The sequence below is a fragment of the Cetorhinus maximus genome, chromosome 33, assembly GCF_964194155.1.
Source record: "Cetorhinus maximus chromosome 33, sCetMax3.hap1.1, whole genome shotgun sequence".
Taxonomy (NCBI): domain Eukaryota; kingdom Metazoa; phylum Chordata; class Chondrichthyes; order Lamniformes; family Cetorhinidae; genus Cetorhinus; species Cetorhinus maximus.
In genome coordinates, this window is record NC_135911.1 from 8,788,880 (window position 1) to 8,803,456 (window position 14,577).

The 14,577-nt window shown below is 45.5% G+C and overlaps 1 protein-coding gene across 1 annotated transcript; it reads right to left on the reverse strand.

Moving 5' to 3' along the window:
• Positions 1-1,939: 1,939 nt before the first annotated feature.
• On the reverse strand, positions 1,940-14,264 carry LOC144671520 (uncharacterized). Its single transcript, XM_078533474.1, has 5 exons — positions 13,568-14,264; positions 10,791-11,138; positions 5,426-5,545; positions 4,125-4,162; positions 1,940-2,965 (listed from the first exon to the last, which is right to left on the reverse strand). The coding sequence occupies exons 1-5, from the start codon at positions 13,632-13,634 to the stop codon at positions 2,831-2,833; spliced, it is 708 nt and encodes a 235-aa protein (XP_078389600.1). The 5' UTR covers positions 13,635-14,264; the 3' UTR covers positions 1,940-2,830.
• Positions 14,265-14,577: the final 313 nt, after the last annotated feature.

Genomic DNA, 14,577 nt, shown 5'->3' on the forward strand with positions numbered 1-14,577 from the left:
ATAATCGGGCAACCTCTGATCTGACGCTGAATCGGTTTTGGAAGCAGATTATAAGCAGCAGCAACAATAACACCAGCAAGGGAGCCGTGTCGGGGATGGTGGTGGGTGGGGGGAGGGGGGAATGTCATTCCTACAATTCCTACTGCTTTTCCTTTGCCACGTGGTCCTCTCCGCTAAAATGGACCACATGCCCACCTTGTGACGGCTATTGACCTGTCACCCCATGAACTACACACCGGCAAGTCACATCAACCCATCAGCAAAAGCTTTCCTTAATTACCCGACAACAGGTCACTTCTGAAAAGGAGTTTCAACTTGAATTAGACAGTCCTCAGATAATTGGGGGAGGGTGGGGGAGGGTGGGGGGGGGGAGAGGGGGGACATGTCTGCGGAAGGAGCATCAGCATCAGTGAGGGAAGATCCAGAGGCCCTGGCTCTGCCCTGGGGACATGGGTTCAAATCCCACCAGGGTGTCTGGTTTAGCTTGAATTCAGTTACTAAACCTGGGATGTCCCGCTGGCCTCAGTGACGGTGGCCATGAAACTATCATCATTTCAACCTGAAAACACATTTGGGGTCACCAATGTTGGCTCGGGAAGGAAATCTGCCGTCCTTACCTGGCCTGGCCCTACATGTGACACCAGGCCCACGGCAATGTGGCTGAGTCTTAACCGCCCTCTGCAATGGCCGAGCAGGCTATTCAGTTGAAGGGCAATTGTGGGGCTGGGCAGCCATTGCTGGAATTGCCAGTGACATTCAGTGCCCATGAAAGATTGGGGGGAGGAAGTAAGAAGGCATCACTTGGTGGTGACCCAGCTGCCCCATTGAAGGATGAGCTGCTGAATTGTTTACACCGAGGGCGCTGACAAGAGGAGGCCTATGCAAAGCCTGCTGCTTGTGGCCCAGCATGCTGTGGCTGGAAATGACTCATCTCAGCAGCAAGGGACTACAGAAGAAGGGAAAGGTAGGCGCAAAGGCACCAGCCATGACCCGAGCATGCCGGAATATCTGCACTCCCCCTGGTGGTCAAACCAGCAAGCAGCCTCTAGTAGCCAGGGAACTTAGACAATATGATTTTGAAGTAGCCAGTCTTAGTGAAGCATGGCCAGTTGGGGTAGGTCAGTTGAATAAAAAGGAACAGCATACACCTTCTCTTATAGTGGGGGGAGAGTGGGGGGTGTGGTTCTACCTCTTGATAGTACAGAGGCAGGAGTCGCTATCTCCATCAGGAGAGAGATTACAAAGGATCTGGAAAACCTTTCCAAGCCCACCAAATAACGCCTGATGAGCCGACCCGCTTGCCCCTGCAAGAACACCCCACATGTGCTCCCACAGGCACTAACCGTGGTGACGTACTCACCATGAGCATCGCCCACGGCCAATCGAAGGGAGCTGACAGCGCGGCCGCCCTGGACAATTCCAACGTAGGGTCGCCAAAGAGTAAACGCCCAAATGGCAGGTCAATGTGTTACACAGGAACCCCACCCCATCAACCCCCCGCGAGGGAAGAGAGGTAGACACAGCTACACCAAATTGTGATGGGGACGGGAATGAATCACTCTGACACAGCGATCAGGTCTCTGCCACAATAGACAATCATTAACTAATAATGCCTGTACGGCGTACATGCCAATGACTATATTTTCCACTGAATGCTCAAACAACAGTCAAACAGTTGAAATTAATTCTGGTAGAAAAGTCTTAGTATTTGACATTTGACATAATAAAATATGGATTTGATGTTGTACAACGAAGCATAATACTAATATTATCAATAATAAAACACCCTTTCTCTTAGCGGAGAGGCAATTTACCAGGGGGGCATTTTAAGTGATGGAAGCAAGATTAGAGGGGAGTTGAGTTGGAGGGTGGTGGGAGTCTGACATTCACCAGCTAAAATCGTGTTCGAAGCAAAAGCCCTAATTACATTTTTAAAAACAATATAAGTACTTGGGTATTCGCTTGATGTGCTGGATCCTACGAGGCTATGGACAAAGTGCTGGAACGTGGGGTGAGGTTGAATAGCTGTTCCTCGGGCAGCACAGCCACGATGGGTCGAATGGCCTCCTTCCGTGCTATAATTTTATCATACCAACGCGTGAACATACGAACAAGGAGTAGGCCATTCGGCCCCTCTCGACCCTGCTCCGCCAATTAATGAGGTCATGGCTGACCTGATGGTAACCTGTAAACTGCATCCCGCCTCCCCCACCACCGATAGCCTATCACCCCCTTGCTTACCCAGAATCTATCCACCTCTGCGTTAAAAAATATTCAAAGACTCAGCTTCCACCGCCTTTACAGGAAGAGAGTTCCAAAAGCTCACGAGCCTCTGAGAGAAAACATTTCTCTGTCATCTCTGTTTTAAATGGCCATGATTTTGTGCTAAGCAAACTGGTTCATTCCCGATGAATTAGATGATCCTAATTGCATCTCTGTGACATTTGTGCAAGATGCGCCCAGGGATGTGGGCTTAGAACCCCCCCCCCCCCCCAAAACCCATGCCAAGTGCATTCGGAACCTCAATAACCAATGCCCCTCGAATTCAGTCCGGAGCGAGCACAAAACCATCAAGCACGTTATCACCTTCACCCAGGGGAATCGTGTTTGGTTGTGGTACCGAAGGGAATAAAATGCAAACTCGATAAATCCAGTGCTGTGGTACAAATCCAAGTGGGGGGAATCCACTTGAATTCTAACTAATGGTTTCAGCCAAATCAAAAGTATATTACAACATAGGGTGACATGTAAGAGTGCCTGGCTCCCTTGAAAGTGAGAGCTGAAGTTCAGCCACACATTGCCGACTGATATATCAAAAGGTGCAATATATCTATGTCTGCTTGACGATGCCATACACAATGCCGTCTGGCTCAATATTATCTTCACTGGCACATTTCCTCTTCGTGGTATCTCCTACTTTCTGCTGCTGTATGTAGAGCGACGCATACACCACCTCACGTTGACACTGTTGAAACAAAGCATGTTTCGCCGCATTGAATTCTTTTCAGTGACAGATACTACGGCTTCTCTCAAATTGACCCCCCCATGCATTACGGAAGAATACAGGCATGTCTGCAGGTAAGAGCAGCATGGCTATTCCGCTTTGACACGCCTAAAACGAACCTCTGCAAGATATATAGAACGCTAGTCAGGCCACAGCTGGAGTACTGTGTGCAGTTTTAGTCGCCACATTATAGGAAGGATGTGATTGCACTGGAGGGGGTGCAGAGGAGATTGACCAGGATGTTACCTGGGCTGGAGCGTTTCATCTATGAAGAAAGACTGGATAGGCTGGGGTTGTTTCCCTTAGAGCAGAGAAGGCTGAGGAGGGACCTGATAGAGGTGTACAAAATTATGAGGGGCATAGATTGGGCAGATAGGAAGAAACATTTCCCCTTTGTGGAGGGGTCAATAACTGGGGGGGGGGGAGGGGGGGTGGGCATCGATTTAAGGTAAGGGGCAGGAGGTTTAGAGGGGATTTGAGGATTTTTTTTTCACCCAGAGGGTGGTTGGAATCTGGAACACACTGCCTGAGGGAATGGGAGACGCAGGAACCCTCACAACATTGAAGAGGTATTTAGATGAGCTCTTGAAACGCCGTAGCATACAGGGCTATAGGCCAAGTGCTGGAAAATGGGATTAGAATAGACGGGCGTTTGGTGGCCGGAGCGGAAACGACGGGCCGAAGGGCCTGTTTCTGTGCTGCCTAACTCTATGACTGTAAGTTTTTTTTTTAAAAATGGAAGAGAGGCTCTCATTCAAAACCACAGGAGGTGCCAAAGCGTCTTCCAATGAATGATACACTTCCAAGTATTGTCATGGGTGCAGTGTGGGAAAAGCTGCAGCCAATCCATACACAGCAAACAGGCACGTGATAAGGTCAGAGAGTCATTTCCTTATTGTGACCTGGATTGAGGGCTATATGTTAGCTGGGACACAGGAGACAGCGTCCTTGCTCGCTAAAGGCATATTGGCAATGGGTTCTTTTGCAACCACGTAAGAGAACAGAAGTGACCTCGGTTTAATGTCAAAAGCAGGCCACTGTTTTAATCCTCTATACCCAGAACGGTAATAAACCATGCCGTGCTTTCCCGTTGCGATCAAAGGCTTTTTGAATGACCTACCTCGTCTGTTTCCTTCCTGGAGGCCTCGCTTTCCGGGGCTAGACCGAGAGGGAAAGAATATCAAGAGGGTGGTTAGTCACTGGCGAATCCACGAGGTCAAGGTGCTCCCCTTCTGAATATAAATCTGTGCACACACGAACACGGCTTCCACTCTCTCACCGTCCATCCAGTCCACCCACTAATCCATCTGCCTAGGATAGACCTCCCTACCCGCAGCACTTAGCAACGTGATGTGCGTGACAATTCATTAACTTTCTCAGGATAATTTTACCTCTGTGGTTCTAACCATCTAACAGACAACATTGTTATATCTAGCTAGCTAGCAAGGCTTTTAGCAATTTTTTATCTGTTTAACTAGTTAGATAAAGTTTTGAATAAGAGCCGAGAACCAACGTCCGTCCGTCCGTCCGTCCGTCCATCCATCCATCTATCCGTCTATCTATCCGTCTATCTATCCGTCTGTCTGTCTGTCTGTCTATCTATCTATCTATCTATCTATCTATCTATCTATCTATCTATCTATCTATCTATCTATCTATCTATCTGTCTGTCTGTCTGTCTGTCTGTCTGTCTGTCTGTCTGTCTATCCGTCTATCTATCCGTCTATCTATCCGTCTGTCTGTCTGTCTATCTATCTATCTATCTATCTATCTATCTATCTATCTATCTATCTATCTATCTATCTATCTATCTATCTATCTATCTATCTACCTATCTATCTATCTATCTATCTATCTACCTACCTACCTACCTACCTACCTACCTACCTACCTACCTACCTACCTACCTACCTACCTATCTATCTATCTATCTATCTATTTCCATCCGTCCCTCCCTCCGTCCGTCCGTCCATCCATCAATTAGCATTTATCAAATCTATTTAAGTATCCATCGACCATATACCCGCCTTCCTGTCTGTCAGTCGACCCTGCTATGTTAGGATTGTGTCTGGGGTGGTGTGTGAAGGGGCTGTACTGTGTCAGAAGCACAATGTGACATCTTATGTACAGACAGGTATTATCAATCATTGTGGAAAATAGTCACTTTTATCCTGATTTACATATCAATAGAAATGATTTCTCTAAGATGCAAAACGTGAGCAGTGTGTTTTGCAGGTAGAAGTGTGTCAGAAACGGGAATTATGTCATTATTCACCAAACTAGGAAAGGAAAACGTCATTTAGCAGATTACAGTCCAATGAGTGTGTGCGCTGTCAGTGCAGAGTTCAGCGGCTGTGTTGGGGAGACTGCCAGTCATTGGTGCAAGCCGAGGTCATAGTGCATTTGTAAAGGTCAAGTTACCTTTCAGCTGTTGGCTCTTCCGACTTAGAAAGGTGCGTGTTGCCAACAACATTCCCAGCAGCAAAATAAGGCTCATCACCCCAAGGATGATATATTTCCTGCACCTTACCGGCATAGCATCTGTGAGAGGAAACATATTTCCAACAGGTGAAAGGAAGTTCATTGCAGGATCCCTGTAGCGTCACTGTTGCTCTTACTGTAACATTGCTTGTCATCATTATTCTCATCGACTTGCCCCACACCATGGGAGAAATATATAGTGCACCTTGTGGATAATCTTGCATCGTTAAAGTTATATATGGCACTCCTACTGTTTAGTTCACCATTTCTATAAGTTGTTTCACAGTTCGCTTCACTCTGAACAGAATAGATCCCGCCCTCAAACTTTCAACTACTTCATCTTTTTGCAGAGCTGTAAGAGTTTCATCAATACTGCCACAATTTCCCATTTTTACTTCCCTTTTGCTTCTAAATAGATTAACTGGGTTGAATTGGAATTCATTTATAGGTCCACTATTTCGGTTAATTCAGCAACTTGCAGTCCCACGACCGCTACCACCTAGAAGGACAAGGGCAGCAGACACATTGGAACACCGCCAACTCCAAGTTCCCCTCGCAGTCACACACCATCCTGACTTGCAAATATATCACCGTTCCTTCACTGTCGCTGGGTCAATATCCTGGAACTCCCTCCCTAACAGCACTGTGGGTGTACCTACACCACATGGACTGCAGCGGTTCAAGAAGGCAGCTCACCACCACCTTCTCAAGAGGCAATTAGGGATGGGCAATAAACGCTGGCCCAGCCACTGAAGCCCACTTCCCGTGAATGAATAAAAAAATAATCAGCCAATGGATACTACACCACCACTCAGTCACATTCTCCAATGCTATTCAATTTATTCGTTTTTGCTCTTTATCCAATTCGAAACTTTACTCAAGAAAGCTTTGCCTAGATAGATGGGAAGACCACCACCTTGAAGTCCCCTCCAAGCCACTCACCATCCTGACTTGGAAATATATCGGCCATTCCTTCACTGTCGCTGGGTCAAAATCCTGGAACTCCCTCCCTAACAGTGCTGTGGGTGTATCTACACCACAGGGACTGCAGCGGTTCAAGAAGGCAGCTCACCACCATCCTCTCAAGGGGCAATTAGGGATGGGCAATAAATGCTGGCCCAGCCAGCGAAGCCTACAGTCCATGAAAGAATAACACAAATATCAAATTGGGTAGTCTTTATAAACTCCAAAGTGTGTTAACTGATCCTACACTGTTGGTGGAAGTTGGAATTGAATCATCAAACTTGATCATTTGTCCCATCAACAATGTTCGATTGAGTACAGGTCTGAGTATATCTCAGGGCCCTTGAATTGATTTTTCAAATGTGTACATCTTCACGCTTTTGAGGGTTCCCCCTTTTCATGTGCTTTTGTCTCCTTAAGCTATTAGCTTCTGAGGGAAGAGGGTTACCATGTATCCACATTGCTCAGCCTACCTGTGCTGCCAGCTGTTATCAGCAGGTTACCACACAGCGGTTGTCAATTTGACAACCTCAATGCAACTTCGAGGCAGGGAACTGTTGTACATGTCCAGAACCACTAAAGTCAATTATGGCAGACCAGCCAATATAAATTTGCCTTAGTACTGAACTCTGATTGACCCTGTAATATTTTGGGGGCTTTTCCAAACCTCTCCAATCAGGTCCTGCCACTGCCACGCTACTGACATAGATTTGATCAAAATTGCAAGTGAAATCCTTGAGGGGAATCCATCTCCCCACATCTTTCTAGATGTGCATGTGCAATATTTGCACCTCTCTAAACCTTCTCCCCCATTAACCCATTGAGAGGGTGTCACAAAAGTGTAATAATTCCCATAACATTATTGTGACTTATTGTAAGAAGTGGGGTTTGGATTGCTTTTGTGTATGTGTGTGTGTGTGTGTGTGTGTTGGGGTGGGGGGGCAGGGTGCGGTGTGTGAAGGGGGCGAGGAATTTAATTGAATTGGAGATGCTGGTATGGAGGCTTTGACTCATCAAAAGAAGCTAGGTTTGAAATGCTAAATGCATAAACATGGCTAAAGTCTTAGAATGTAAGGTGAGGAGAATTTGCATTATTGGATAAATTGGGGCAGTTTGAATTTCAAAGAGATGGTAGGATGTCTACGCTCAGCCAGAGAAGCTAGGCCCAGCAGTGTGTTTATTTTTCTCAAAGGTTACAGGCAATATTGGCACCATGCAATAATTTATACTATGAGAAAGGTAAGGTTCCAAAGACATATGGGAACAATGGAATTTACATTAAAAGAGATAAACATGGATAAAGAAGAATCAGGCTATGTGTCAGGGAGGGCATTGTAAGATCTAACAGAAGTGTGAGAAGCCTCCAGTATTTGTGTATTAAGCTGCTGTCTACAGAAACCGAAGCTGGGAGAAGCCACTTTGAATTCTACTGTCCAGGGTATTGTGTTGACTTGCCTGGATCTATTTAAAATCTGTTTTTTTACTGTTGCTTTAATGGGGGTGTGACTGGAAGCCAGATTAATTAGGGATTTTAGGAATTATTATAGTAGTAACTTGTAGACCAATGTATGTGCTTGAAATCTTTTATTTTGTTAATATATATTTAATTTAGTTTTTTTTTTAAATCTCTGAAGTCTTGGTGGACTTATTACTTCTGAATTCAGGGCATGCATCTCAAACTAAATACAAATTGCAAAACTGTTGTGACCGTGTGATCAAGTTTCCCTCGTGGATTTGATCTGCCCGGCGCACATCATCTGCCACATCAAAACAGTGGGCTTGCATCGCATGGTTCCAATTCTCAATATCCATCTCTATCTTGACAATTTCCATCAATGGCTTCCCTTTCAACAGCCGCACCATTCCCTCTGGAGTTTCTCCCCGCCCCCCGCCCCCAACCAAGCCCCCATCAAAAGAACTTTCATTGTCTCTCTTATCACTCATGCATTTTCTGGCCTTCAGCACCATCAAAGGCACTTTAGAAAAGTAAGCTGCCATTGTTGAAGTGTTAATACATTCTCTTGCTACCACATTGCTGCTAACCTTCTTCAATAGGGAAGTGTGATCTCCATGTTCTGCTATTTTAAAACATTGAGACCAATGTGGACATTTTCAGTCTGGAACCATCTGCTTTTCAGGAAGTCCATAGGAGGCAGCAAAAAAATCGTGCCGAATTTCAGCAGGATGTTAACCTTGTGAGGGAAGTATAATAATTTTAACAATATTTTTCTGGTTTATTGTGAAGTAGGTTTATGGGGGTAAGTAGGGTTGGGTCTGTCTGTGTGATTTAATTACATTTGGTGTCAAGTAGACTGAAAGCTTGAAATCATCAAACAAAGCTAGATGCTTAACATGCTAATGAGTAAAGATGGATGCTGGCTTAGCATCTAAACTATGAAGGGAATTAGCCCTTATCTAAGGAAAGATGTACTGACACTGGAGGCAGTCCAGAAAAGGCTCACTAGTATAATTCCAGGTATGGAGGGATTTTCTTATGAGAAGAGGTTGAGTAGGTTGGGCCTGTACTCATTGGAGTTTAGAAGAATGAGTGGCGACCTTATTGAAACATATAAGATTCTGAGGGGGCTTGACAGGGTAAATGCTGAGAGGTTGTTTTCCCTTGTGGGAGAGTCTAGGACCAGAGGGCATAATCTCAGAGTAAGGGGTCACCCATTTAAGACAGAGATGAAGAGGAATTTCTTCTCTCAGAAGGTAGTCAATCTGTGAAATTCTTTACTGCAGAGGGCTGTAGAGACTGGGTCATTAAGTATATTCAAGGCTGAGGTAGATAGATTTTTCATCAGTAAGGGAATCAAAGGTTATGGGGGAAAAGCCAGGAAAATGGAGTTGAGAATTATCAGATCAGCCAGACTCGATGGGCTGAATGGCCTACTTCTGCCCCTATGTTTTATGGTATTATAGTCTAAATGAAGAGATTATTTGGATTTTAAAAGGATCTTAGTCTGTTTCCAACTAGCCAGATAAGCAAGGCTAAGGAGTGTGTTTATTTTTCCCAAAGGCACTGACAATATTGGCAACATGAAAGTTTTATATTATGAGGAAGAAACAATTTCAAAGACATATGGAGCAATAGAATTTACGTATTAAAAAGATAGAAACATATATGAAGGAGGATGAAAGGCTTTGTGGGAGAAGGCCATGTAAAATCTAACAGGAGTTTGTGAAATAGCCTTAATGATGCCTCCAACATTTTGCATAAGTCTGGCAAACAATGAAACTGAATTTGGGGGAAACCCATTTGGAATTCCACTGTCAAGTGGGTATTGTGTTAATTTGCTAGTTCTGTTTTAAATCTAAAATCTTTTTTGGATTGCTTCCTTAAAGGGTGTGTGTAATTGGGAGTCAAGTCAAATAGGAATTTTAGGAGTTATTATACTCATAAGTAATTGTAGTCTTATGTTTGTACTTGAAGTCTTTTATTTTGTTGATAAATGTTTTAATTTAATTTTTTAAATCTCTCAAGGTCTTGGTGGACTCATTACTTCTTGATTCAGTGCAAACATTTTCTTGTAATGAATACTTTTATAAATAAATTTCAAAACCAATTTGATAGGGCGACCAGGCTTCCCTTGTAGATGTGGTCCACCTGGCACACATCATCTGCTATGTCATAACATTATGGCCTGATTTAGTTGCTCCCATTCGGGTAGAGTTGAACACACACATTCACAATTGTGTCAGCAAGGTACACTTGTCCTCATCCGACTGAGATAGCCTGACCTTTTTAAAACATTGTAACCCTTTTTTAAAAGACAATTCTTCCATGAGGTGTGAGTGTTGCTGGAAATACCAGTGCAGGACTGAGGGAGTGATGCATGTTGATGAGAGGTTAAACTGAAGGCCCATCATCTAGCCTGGCTGGGTATAAAAGGCCCCATGGAACTAATCTGAAGAAGATGGGGGCCCCCACCCCGAATTGCACTTGAGACGCTGGTGATGAGCCGCCTTCTTGAACCACTCCAGTCCTGCAGCCCTGGTTTTTTTAGTACGACTGAGTGCCCATTTCAGAGGGCAGTTAAGAGTCAACCACACTGCTGTGGATCTGAAGTCACATCTAGGCCAGACCAGGTAAGGACAGCAGCAAAACCAGATAGATTTTCACCACAATCCATGATCGTTTCATGGCTATCATTACTAATACGACTTTTAGTGCCAGATTTAGGAGTCTGATTTAATTAATGAATTTAATTTCAATTCCATCAGCTGGCATTTAAACCTCTGACCACACAGCCATCAGCCTGGGCCCTTGGTTTTACCAGTTCAGTGATACTACCACTGTCACCCTGCATCGTGATGTCGAGGGTTTCTTTTTTTAACCTACCTGAAATGTTCAGTTTTGTTTTGCTCGAAAAGATTCCCTTGGGGAACGTTGTCCAGGAACAGGTGTAAATGCCCGAGTCGCTTTTGCTGGAGTTGCTTATCATGAGCGTGGCGTCCTGTTGAGAAGGGTGCCTGAAATGGATTCGACTGGAGTTGGTCTCCCCCGGGTAACTTATTCCGTGCTGGGGATGATACACTGCCAGGTTTGCCTTCTTGGCGGGACTGCTCCAGGCGACACTCACCACATTCACACCTGGGTCGGAAATGGTGAGGGAACATGGAAGGATCACCACCTCTCCCTTATAGCCCGTCACGGAGAGCGATGTGTGTACCCTCACTGCACAGTGAACTGGAAAGTAAATACACATTCAGCCAAAGGGGCAACATTTCTGCTGTTAGTTTGCACTTTCGATCTTTGGTCTTAACATTTGCGTTCTTTCCTTTACCCCCCCCAAACTATTTTTATTCATAAAGTTTGTAAAGCAGAGTTCAGATTTGACATTACATGAAAGTCAGCACATTCCATCAGGTGTCTCATTGCATTGGCCGTTACGGATTTTGACTGCAATGCACATTCACATGTCAGGTCAGACATGCTCCGCTTCTTGCAATCCGAGGGGTTTAACAAGGCTCCCAGTCCCTGGGTGCATGATGGCGGCGGGATGGGCCGAACAGCCTCCTTCTAGCGCTGTAAAATGTAATGATTTAGCTCCAGAGAGCACAATCCAATCCCACAGTGAGGGAAACCCACGCCTCTTTGAAGCCAGGGGACCATCTGCCAGCACTGAAAGGCTGCAGGGCTCTGCAGGATATTTATATTTCCCTCGAGGTCACTTTCTGCTCTCTCTCTCTCTCTCTTTCTGCTGAATTAACTCCCGCAGCCTAAAATACTCTGCCTGCTAAATGCGGCCTCGAACAACGCGAGGCAATTGCTGAAGGAACTGTTGCTAATCCGGTTCTCGTTCCGCTGATAAGTAAAGCGAAGACTGTCACTCGCGGGAGAGGCAGCGCTCTTGTCTTAACCGCGAGGGACCCGTTTGAGACCAGCGTTGCACTGCATTGCATCGAGGCGAGTCCCGCCAGGGCGCAGTTGTTAAATGCAAAGTGACTGTCCCAGTATTTATCTCCACCTCTCTCTCTCTCTCTCCCCTACCCTGTCCTTTGGAGCGAACCACATTGTGTCACTAAGGGGCTGGGACATGAACGTCCGGCACGAGAGAGACTCTCAAACCCAGCGCATGATTGAAAGGTCGGCATATTCTCTTCCATTGCAGCCCCCATTTCTCTGTGTGCCAGCAAAAGGAGCATCTGGAACTCTGCATCGCTCCCACGACATGATATAAACGTTTCTAATCAGCCCAAAGCATCAGCTGCAATGGTTCGGCGACTTGGAGGAGGTTCCTGTCGATGACAGAGATGAATCGCCAGGGACTAGAGAGAATTCAGCCTGCAAGTGCTCGGGGTATTTTCTTTTTTAATTCATTCATGGGGTGTGGCTAGGCCAGCATTTATTACCCATCCCTAACTGCCCTTGTTCAGAGGGCAGGTCAGAGTCAACCACATTGCTGTGGATCTGGAGTCACATGTAGGCCAGACCGGGTAAGGGCGGCAGATTTCCCCCCCTAAAGGACATGCTCTGCCTGTGTGGTGTCGACTGAGGGATGATGTTGATGACTCACGGCCCACATCGCCTTCGATTTAGTGCCATGGGAGTTTTCAAACCCACCCAAGGGAACTGATGGGACTTCAGTCGAGCCTTTCAGCTCCCCATCCCCCATCTCCTCAGCACTGCATTGGAGTGTCAGCCTTGATTTTTGGGCTCAAGACTTGGAGTGGGAGTTGAACCCAGGACCTTGTACTCAGGCTAATACCTGAGCCCGGACTGGCCAAAATACATCAGGTTAATGAGCCAGGCTGTGTAGGGGCGTGGGAGCTTGTGGAGGGGAGGGGGCGAGGGAGGGGGAAGGTGATTTGAGGGGAGGGGGGCTGAGAGGCAAAGGGAGGAGGGGAGCTGGGGGACTGGGCGTGGTGGGTAACCTAACCCCTATGAGTGCAAAAGGACTAAACTGTTTACATAAATATCAATTTCATTCCTGACTACAATCACCGATTGACGGGCAGACAGACCAGGAGTGAGAGAAACTGACAAACAGAAACCTAAGCTAACAAAACGACACGTTAGTGCTTAACAGGCGGCACTGTCAGTGAATGAGCATAGGAATTAAGGATAGAAAATGTTACATTTCATTATTGTCAATAGCTTAACATTAATCATCGCCGGGAGAGTTAGAGAGTTCATTCATTATTGATATGAAGTGGGCCAACAGTATGTAGATATCTCTATTAATCTAGCCGTCGATAAATAAATAGATAGATAGATAGATAGATAGATAGATAGATAGATAGATAGATAGATAGATAGATAGATAGTCAGTCAGACAGACAGTTAGGTAGATAGCTAGCTAGCTAGCTAGATAGATAGATTGATAGATAGATAGATAGATAGACAGACAGACAGACAGACAGACAGATGATAGATAGGCAGAGAAACAGATGGATAGATAGATAGACAGACAAACTAATAGCTGGATAGATAGATGGATGGACGGACCGATGGATGGATGGATGGACAGATGGATGGATGGATAAAAAAGAGATAGATGAAAGGATAGATAGATAACATGATAGATTAGAAGATAGACAAACAGACAGGTCGAGGGATAGAGAGATGTAGAGAAATAATAACTTAATTCTTTCCAGGACGAATTTTGAACTTACCATAAGCCGTGGTGATGAGAATGAGCCACACACTGGAGAGTAAAAACTGATTAATTAATGGTTTCATGTTTGAGTTAAGAGAAATCAAAGTTGGAAAATGGAGCTTCCTCAACAGTGCACTCGGCCTCTCCCTTATCACATCCCAGCTAACAGCACCGCCAATCTGTGCTCCGCTCAAGCGATTGCAGTCTCCCAGGCTCTGAAGTCAAACGCACAAAGCCCACCCCCCACACCCGCACACAATGGCAACGAGAGTCCTTGGTCAATGTCTTGGAAATTCTTCGATCCGGAGCGACCAGGTTCGACCAGTTCACAGTTTAGTTCTGACTTGGTTAGCAGCGGAAATGTGCTTAGCATAATTGAAGCTGAGCCCTTTCCTGCAAGACTGTTATCGCGAGAGGAAACGGAGGGTTTGATTCATATCTGCAGTTGGATATATATGTAATTATGTCTCTGCCTTAACCAACCAGCCTTACATTTAGGCTAGACACTTACTTCAAGCAACCCCCTATGTTTCCTGCGGGACTGGCTGCAGAGGATAATCATGTTAATCATTTTTCTGCCAGATTTAAGAGGCTGCATGTTTTTAGAAAGAGAAATAAGGCTGCCAGAAGTGTATATTTTTCAAGCAGATTGCAACGTTAACTGTGTGGGTGGTGAATAAAGCAGGAAACTGAAAATTTGAGGTAGCAGTGCCTTCAACACTTGTAACTCTCTCGAGTCAAGCTAAATTAAACTAAATTAACAAAGTCAGGATGCAAATGAAGAAGCCGCCCCTTAAAGGGAAACTGCAAAAAGCAAAGGCAAAATTCAAAGAAAACTTACGAGCATCAAACCAAAATGTGATTAGGAGGGTCAATAAAACACCCCAGTCCCCTCGGTGCCCACCGAGCACGGAAGGTCTCGGCAGTGCCGGAGTTGCATGCTCCCTCCCCAGGGATACCCGGCTGCGAATGTAGCGGTGGAAGAGGGGCAGACAGTTAGGCTGGGTGCCCCCCCCCTCAATCACC

Bases quoted from the DNA above. Each gene is read 5' to 3' on its own strand.
- LOC144671520 (XM_078533474.1), bottom strand. From the start codon at position 13,634: ATGAAACCATTAATTAATCAGTTTTTACTCTCCAGTGTGTGGCTCATT. The intron at 11,139-13,567 runs GTAAGTTCAAAA...TTTACTTTCCAG, and splicing joins TCTCATCACCACGGCTTATG to TTCACTGTGCAGTGAGGGTA. The intron at 2,966-4,124 runs GTAGGTCATTCA...TTGTTTCAACAG, and splicing joins CCAGGAAGGAAACAGACGAG to TGTCAACGTGAGGTGGTGTA.